Here is a 9,620-nt window from a genome sequence, read left to right as displayed (position 1 = left end):
TCACATATTTTCGATTTGCTCTTGTCTTGATGAATCCCAGTGATCTTAAAAACGCGGGAAATGACGAATGAATCACGCGAGACTAGGAACTGGTAAAAAAACCGCGGTAAATTCGAATGGGAATAAGAAAGAGCTTGATCTTTTAGTAAAATACAGATCTGACAAAAATAACGCGAATACGTCATAAAAATTGTTACTTGTTTAAGTAATGCCCCTGACTGACAATAGCTTGGCCTAGAAAAGGGGTCAACTAAGCCACCAGGAAAGATGCAATAAAATAAGTCTTTTCTACCCCACAAAGGCCAAGCACTTGGCAAAAAATAAAGCTTTGAGCTTAATGCCTGATCATAATTAGTTCCAATTGAACCGTACAAGTATAAATACAATACCGGCCCAAGCAAGTACTGTTATGTTAACAGACAAAGTCCTTGTAAGCAAATAATGACAATAAAAACTTCCACAACAATCTATCGTGCATAACTAAATAGATATTAGAGCCACAAACAAACATCTATATATTAATGTTAATGTATGCATTATAGTTTAGTATGTATAAATATAGCATGCAATTGGCATTGAAAACTTAACGGCCCAAGCAGTTAAGTATTGTTAAAATAACATAGCTTCATGCGTTGAAACCTTTTATCTTTTATAATTGCTATTGCATAAAATGATATGTTTATTATATGATGACACACTAACTGGAGATTTACCAAAAATAAAATTCGTATTGAGTGCCAATTACCAGCCCAAGCAAGTAATGCAGAGATGCTGAAAAATTTGTATATATTCCTATAAAAATAATTGTACCGGCCCAAGCAGGTACCAAAAATGCCTATCAATTTAAATGGGATCTTATGTATTTTTGAAATGCATTAGACTTCCAACGTCCCATTGAGCGTATTTGTGAATCGGATAAGCCTCTCTTGGCAGCATCAGTTGCTCCTCCTATGCGGAAACTGTGTCTTTTGTATCTCGAACTATCCAGACCACAAGATGCTAGGCATTTATGTAAAATTCTGTCAAAGTCTGGACGATTTAATGGAGTGGCATCAACAGAACAAAACAATGGTTCTGTGGGTACGGAATAGGATCTTACTTTAAGGTACTCAACCATAGCTACGACTGCTGATTCCATTGCGGTACCATGTGAGAACGAAATAGTCTTTGGCATTCCTCTAACGTTATGTTTAAATTTTCGGAAGCAAACCTGAACTTCTGCAGCCATGCCCTGTACATAAGACATTGAAACATCGTGCAAAAGCAGAACATTATCATTTGGGGCATTTTTTGTTGTCACCAACTCTCCAACTCTAGAGAAAGTTGAAAAAGCAAATAAGAAAATTGCCTTGAACAAAACTTGATCATATGTACACCTGACAACTAATGTTATACTATGTAACAACTTGTTTAAAATAGGAATTGTAATTTGGAGACGGCTATCAAATGTTTTTGATAATCTATAAGTGCTTGTAACTAATTGTTCAACTAAAAACGACCGAGTGTTGTCAGCCATTGACATCATTTTGTGCACATAGGCTATGGCGGATAGATATGTTGAAATTGTACTAGGAGCATATAATTTTTTAAACATTTAGGCAATGAATAATGAAATTGTAGCTACAGATATTGGTGGCTGCAGACTTTGGTTCATTATTTCTGTACAGAAAGAGTCAAAAGTTTTCCATGCGCGGCTGTAAGTAGCTTGGGTTGATGGAGCTATAGCTGCATTTGCAAAGATTGTAACGTACTCCAAAAGTTCTGTGGCTGGAACTGATGTGGAACTAAGCACGGTTTGGGTTGAGCAGCTGGGGCTATTTTCAAAAACTGTTCTACCTGTTCAAGAGAAAGGCATTCCGCAAAAATATTCTTCTTTCCGGGTATATGCTTTGCTTTAAATAATATGTTAAATTGCAAACATCTTAAAACCATGTATCTAACCATTTTCATTGCTTGACCATCAGATGTTGACTGTTTATTAATCACAGAAACCAGTGCTTCATTGTCAGTGAATAATAGTATACAGTGATTTCTCCACAATGGCCCCAATAACTCAATTGCTAAGATGATAGGGTAAACCTCCAAGGTAATTATATTGATGTTTTTCCAGTTTTCTGGGAATGGACCATAAAACCATTTTGACCTGTATATGCCTGCATAGCCTTTAGATTGTGCAGCGTCAGTGTGAAGTTCCAATGTATAAGTTGACATGAAACTTTTATTTAAAAACATTGATTTCCCATTAAAAGAATCTAAAAACTGAAGCCATATCTGAAATGTGTAACTGTGGTTTTTCCTCTACATGATAAAATTAAACTGAAATATCTAGAAAAGTGAGTTTCTTTTGTATATTTCGAGAGTGCATATTAAATTGACTTAAGGTCAAAATTTCAGTGAAACATCTGTTTTGTATGACCTAATATTATGAATAAAAGTTTGTGTGTGTGGTAAAAACTACTAAGAAAGCAACTCAAGAATACATATGAAAAAAAGTACAAGATTACAGATGTATGTTCGCGTTATGAACGCTGCTAACATTATCTTTTTAAAGCTAAATGCTAGGAACAATCGGTTATAAGTTATTTATAAAAATATCATAAATTTTCATTAAAAGCTAATAAATTTTAAATAACATTACAGACAAGCAACAGCTTTTTCAATTTGTTTTTATAATTAAACTCATGCAATGTTCGGTTAATTTTGTATATCAAAATTACGCTTCTCAGTTCGGTGAGTGTTGTATATCGAAACTTCATTCAGTTTGATTGATGTTGTGAATCTAAACTTCACTCAGTTTGATTGATGTTGTATATCTAAACTTCTCTCAGTTTGTTTGATGATGTATATCTAAACTCCATACAGTTGTTTGATGTTTTATATCCAAACTCGATACAGTTTGGTTGATGTTGTATGTTTAAACTTCACTCAGTTTGATTGATGTTGTATATCTGTACTCCATACAGTTTGTTTTATATTGTATATCTTAACTCCATACAGTTTGGTTGATGTTGTATGTTTAAACTTCACTCAGTTTTATTGATGTTGTATAACTAAATAAAGGCAACAGTAGTATACCGCTGTTCGAAACTCATAAATCGATAGAGATAAAAACAAATCCGGGTTACAAACTAAAACATACAGTTTGTTTGATGTTGTATATTTAAACTCCATACAGTTTGGTTGATGTTGTATATTTAAACTCCATACAGTTTGGTTGATGTTGTATATCTAAACTTCACTCAGTTTGGTTAATGTTGTGTACCTTAACTCCACACAACTTGGAGGATGATGTATATCTAAGCTCTACATGGTTCGGTGTATGTTGTATATCTAAATTCCACTCAGTTCGGTGGATGTTGTTTGTCTGCTTGTTCTTGAATTGCTGCTTTCGCTTATAGACGTTCTAGTCTGCTTATAGAAATTTAATACACGTCTGTTACAGACAAACGAAATAAATATGAACACACCCTGTAAAGCGTTCAAAAAGGAAACAATTGTTGAAAAGGCTGAAAAGGGTATGAAAGAATCGATAATTTGAAAAATCCAAGAGATTCCAGTTATAGAAAATAATTTCACATACACGCTAAATTGAATCTGATTTAAATTCATTTGTGAATCGTTTTTCAATTTTGGTCGTCTTGCTATTTTTAAAGCAGTCACAATAAAGAAGAAAATATTTGAACAGCAAACAAGACTTATTGGAATTATGAATGTAACAACGAATGCGATTCGTCGATTCAAAAAACAAACGTGACCGCCGTATCCAATCGATGTTACGCTTGATAAACTGCTAGTTATCACAATATTCAATACTACAATTATTACCGGTATCCCATAAGAATATAATATATAAACTGCCAGCCTAAATGTTTCGGAAATATGAATACTGGTTTTGCTTGTAAAAACGTAGTACATATGGAAAGAACACACACTGAGACAACCAAACGTTACCAACCAAAAATAATGTATCAAAACACCGATAACTTTACATCCGATGTCAGATTTTGTACCAAATTCTACAAACTGAAAAATGAACTGCGCACAGAACATTGCAGACACTAAACACACATTATTTTTTCCTGGAAGTGTTCTCAAACTCGGAAAAAAACAATAAGTCAAAAACGTTAAAACTAAACACAAAAGTGATATGCATGTCAAAATCAATGCTACTGTGTTCCATACAACTACAGAATTGAAAGAATCTGTTCTTGTATTCAAAGTCTGTAAACGGTTTGCGCATATTCTTGCTTTTCGAGGTGACGTCAGAATATACTCATCGTGCTCAATGTTAGCATTTTCTGAAAGTATAGTTAATTGTAAGTTTTTCAAATTTATACTGAATTCATTTTCGTTCAACTCGATTTGGTCACAAATCAAAAGTTGATTCACGTGTGAATGAACGTATAAATGTCCAGTGTATGAACGAGATGTTTCATTGATACAATAACATTTATCAGTGAATTGCATTCTTGAAACTAAAGTAGGTAGATGAAAAGCATTTCCATCATGATCAATAAAAAATGGTTGCTCAAAATCATCATGGGTAACATTGAATGTTGAGCCTAGCAAAGCAACCAGTTTTTCCTCCGTCCTTGAACGGTTAACAGAATCCGTTATAAATAATTTGTGATAAACCAATATCGAAACCTCATGTCCTTTGTATAATTTGTTAAGCTGATTGCGTGGACAGTACAAATTAGACAGAATCATGGAAGTTTCAAAATCAATGTACGACAGCCTCAAATATTTCCTTATATATTCTTTGAAAGATTCATCAACTGACTCCAAGAAAGGCATTGTATCATTCACATTAATCAACAAACTAGCTCTTAGTCTTTCATATAAAATGTATCCCAGGTTTGTTGTTGTTTGGATAAGAGGAGTACATCGTGTATCAACAAGCATTCTTCCAGGATAACAACGTACATCACGACATTCATTCTGAAATAAAGAGTAATGTAAGACAATGATTATACATAGGTTTAACTCAGTATGGATTCGCATGACAGGTGATGCATACAAAGCAGGAGACGCTTATCCTATCGACGCACCTTGTAGAGCTCATTTTTGGAGTGCATGCGATTTGTATCTTCTAAATCGATTTATGAAATGTAAACATCGGTTAAATATTGTTGTCTAAATTAACCTAGCAACATTTCGCAACATGTTCTTGTGCCTGTTCAGAGTCATTAACGTTGTTAATGGTTGTCTTCATGTATATATCTTAATGTTTGTTTTCCTTTCGGAAAATTGGATACATAAACATTTTCGTGGTAGGTACCGAACGAATTTACAACGATTAATCTTATTTCTTATTCTGTTTTCGCTGGGTTCATGTAGACTTCTCATATTTATACTACCTATCGAGATTACTTTGAATTTTAACATGCAATCTTCAATTTTCTTTAGGGCTAATATAGACCAAACCTTCATCATATCTGTTTATAAATGAAAAAAAATAATTTTAGATTTTCAAACTTCGAAGAAGTAGGGTAAATGTTCTCTTTAATTTATTTCACTGGCTGTGATTAAATATGAAAATTGATGAAAACTAGCGAATATAAATATTTAAGGTCAAGGAGCAGTAAATGGGCTATGTCACAGATTTTGTTAAAATTTTGCATACAACTTTGGTTCGTTGAACCTCAACTGAAGATCGAAAAAATAATGTTATTGTCTCTTTTATTTTCTGAATTATTTAGTGATTGAATTTTTCAAAATAGGTGAAAATTGATATATAAAGCACATGAAATCGGCAAAAACGTTCTTAAATTTGTCTTTAAATCTCCAATTTCAAATCCAAAGATTTCTTAAAAAATATATGTTGTTGGTACATAAATTTCTGTTTTAATGATGTAAAATATAGTAGGGACACCGACTTCGTTTTAACGGTGTACATCATTCAAAGTGGTGATCTAGGCGAGAAAAAAAATACCACAAAAATACGTCGAAATAATCGTAACGTCATCGCGTAGTAGCCGTAAAATATCGATTTTTTTGTTACGTTTTTCACTACCAATTAAGTGACAGATTGGTTAATACACCAAAAACGAAGTCACTTACCATATGATTATTTTATATTATTAAAACGGAAGAATATGTAAATATTCGCTTGACTGGAAGTTTATGAGCGATGAATATGAAAATAGTATACTTATATGAAGCCTGAAACCAAATGTCAGAACGCCGTGATTTGTAATTTCTGGGAGAAATGCGACGAAAATATCAAGGAACGGAGGGACGGATGGACACAAGGACGAACAGACAGAAGTGTCCCATTATACAACCTTCTTAGCAATAATTATACTTCATGATATCATTTGTAGTATTGGAAGCGATATTGAAAAGTAATAACACAAATTTGTTAATTGTTTTGGCCTATCCTCCAATTTTACAACAAATTACGATATTTACATTGGCTGCTTTGTATCATTTTGTTAAGTTCTCCTAATGAATGTTTCATTTTCAACCGGTCACGTGTAACAATAAAATAGGTCACTTAAAGCAAATGTTTACCATGTGAGAAATTTTATATGAAAAATATATTTCAATACGTAAAAGAATATATGTGCCACACAAGAATAGAAACATAATGAGTGACTTTTTATTTCAGAAATAACCTTTATTGACACGCACGAGACCAAATGTTTGGGATAAAAAGCCGGTTTATTGATAAATTAAGCATTTACATCTGTACTATTAAATATAGAATATGATGATTTTAGACTTGTATGCATTATTTTTTATATGTTTATAATAGTCCAATAACAATTTAACCTATACCTGTATTTTGTTTTTCAATTCTTAATAGTAGACGAATAACATAGACATCTTTTCACATCTATCCTGATTAACGCCGTATTCAACATCTAGGTAACTTTTGAAATGTCACATTGAATAGGTAAAAAGCTACACATTTACGTAATAAAAATCAGGTACAATGATACTTACAAGATATACAATCTGACTTGAGTTACATCTAGGTGTCTCTGTGTTGTGTTTTGATGATTGTTTGTTGTTAGAAAATTCAAATATGACTCTATATGATGGTGGTTTGAAGGCATCGTCCTTCTCAGGAAACAAATCTTCACCAGAGCCTGCCGAACCCGACTGGCCACCTTGTGTGTATAATTCATTACATATTTTACAAAACTTGTTTTTGTATGGTGCTAGGTAATCAATTCTTGGCATACTTAAACAGTATTTTTCTGTTTTTTTGTCATAGTTGTGCCAAAAACCAGTCACGTTGCATTTAGAATATTCTACTGTTTGATTGTGTTTCGGATTACATATGGAACAAAAGGCACTCTGTTTTGAACTGTCCAAATTCATCGGCATGGTTATATTTTACAGGCAAATTTTATATCCACATCCCGATGCATCCAGTGCCCGGTAGTATTGCATTGTTTGTATTCTTTTTCTTCACATTTTACGTAATTGGTATATTCGGACGGTTTGTACTTTGTATCACATCCGTTATCTCGTACAAACCGGAAATATTCTTCAAATGACAGGAAGAAAAATGGCGGCAAGTACATATTACAGCGTACGGTTAGGTCCCAAAATTTTAGGGAAGCAGAACCTGTATTTTTTAAAGTGGATTGCCCAATTCCGTCACTACATAAAGCACAGTATACGTTTTTATAGTGAGTGGAATCATCAGCAATTTGTATTTCTACTGGTTGAAAAGTAAAGAATTTTTCAATGTCATTAATTCTACACAATTTTTCCGTAAGAGCATTCATGGATTTATTGCATGTATCAAAAACTACATACCCATTCTTAACGTAAGAATACTGTGGATCAGTACATGAAGTAGATTTTTTAAACAACTTGTCTATGCAACATCCGTTTTTAAAATAGCAACTATCGCTGCAGTCGCAATATGGCATCATAGGGAACATTGAATAGTTTTGACAAAACAAAGGGGTCCCAGTGGATGCAAAGTACTGTACCATTATATGAGTTCTGTTCAAATTGTGCAAGTCTTTAGTTTTAGTTACATCTAGTTTGTTCGTTGCTATGATGTTTGTATCTTTTACATACTTTGCTCCACTCTCAAAAATCGACTCAAGGTTGAAATCGATGGTTTTAAACTGAAGCACGAATTCTCTTTGATTTTCTATACTTTCCTCAACAGAAAATTCTAATTCGTTGAAATGCACGTTATCTGTTTTATTCTTGTTATTTGAATTGCAGTAAAAGCAGTAAATATTTTTGAACGGTGTTGTCAATGGAGACTGTATATTATTTAAGCATGCCTTTTCTAAATCAGTACTGAAAACGTCCCATAGACCCGTTGTATTGCATTTCGAAATAACACCACCGATTTCATTTGGCGGGTTACAGAGATGACAAAATACATTTTTGAAGGAATGAAATCTATTGTCATACATTTGGCATGCAAAGTCTATACTGGCATCAAATGTTATCCATGTTCCAGAAACGTTGCATTTACTTATCAAACCATCATCTAACAAATAGTTATCATCGCATGTGTTAATATGAAGTCCTTTAACTCCTGAGCTTGAATAGAAAATATCACATTTTTTCTCTATTGCATAGTCGATTATTTCGGAATAGGTAGATAGAAAATTGAAATCTGCAAATTCTGCACATTCAATTTCAATTTTCCATGGGATAATATCTCCCATTGATTCATTATGGCATACTGAACAATGAACATTTCTGTAAGAAAGTCCGCTTCTGGATGAATAAACAGGAATGTTTTGAAGTTTTTGTAGGAGGCTGGTTGATATTTCGCATTTCTTTTTTGTGACATTATCCGAGGACACAGGACAATGACTGATCATCGATACTGCTCTTTTGTCGTTATGAAAATGGTTAAAGTTCATGAAACTTGTTTCTATACATGATTGGGAAAAACGAAAATAGAGATCGGGACAGCAGTTCCTAGAAATTATACATGTATTCTCACAGATGCATTCTGGACAATAGTCTGGTATTGTTGTGTTCATCGAATCTAAAATTTGCAGTTTACAAAGTCTATTTCCACAACTTGCTTTGTATGCATCCATAACATTAGAAAGTTCCATACAATATATCGAGAGAAAAAAATACGTTGATATCAACAGTAATTTTGTCGTTTTGTTACAACTATTCATTTTAAATCTGAAAAATAGAAATAATATGTCGTATACTAGATACAAAAGGTAAAAGATACAATGGGGCTATCAAGAAAGACGAAAAACAGAAAACAACATGGTCAAAAAGAACAAACGACTACAAGACAATCATGATCAATTCCTCAAAAGAATACAAAAAACCTAAAAATTCGAAACACGCGTTACGACACCAACAAATTTAGTGACAGCATATTGCTTTATGTTTTAGCTGGTATATGTTGAAGGCCGTACTTAGACCTATAATTGTTTACTTCTTACACATTATGACTTGGATGGAGAGTTGTCTCATTGGCACTCATACCACATCTTCTTATTTCTATATAATATCATTTGGCAAATGATCATATAGAGCGAAAGATTTTTCGTTAGCGAAAACAATATACTTGTATATTCTGAGGACTGTGACATTTAATGTTTAGATGAAATCATTGTTACCATGTTGTCACAAGAGACCTTAACTCTACCAAAGACCAA

At 33.1% G+C, this 9,620-nt stretch overlaps 1 protein-coding gene across 1 annotated transcript; it reads right to left on the bottom strand.

The window, feature by feature from the left end:
* Nucleotides 1–1,296: 1,296 nt before the first annotated feature.
* On the bottom strand, nt 1,297–8,813 carry LOC127728935 (probable G-protein coupled receptor Mth-like 4). Its single transcript, XM_052236514.1, has 3 exons — nt 8,129–8,813; nt 3,468–4,298; nt 1,297–1,313 (listed from the first exon to the last, which is right to left on the bottom strand). Exons 1-3 carry the CDS (start codon nt 8,811–8,813, stop codon nt 1,297–1,299), a joined length of 1,533 nt encoding a protein of 510 aa, XP_052092474.1.
* Between the last annotated feature and the right edge of the window lie 807 nt (nt 8,814–9,620).

This window comes from Mytilus californianus, unplaced genomic scaffold, assembly GCF_021869535.1.
Source record: "Mytilus californianus isolate M0D057914Y unplaced genomic scaffold, xbMytCali1.0.p SCAF_2, whole genome shotgun sequence".
Classification (NCBI taxonomy): domain Eukaryota; kingdom Metazoa; phylum Mollusca; class Bivalvia; order Mytilida; family Mytilidae; genus Mytilus; species Mytilus californianus.
This window is presented reverse-complemented; position numbering and strand designations above follow the sequence as displayed.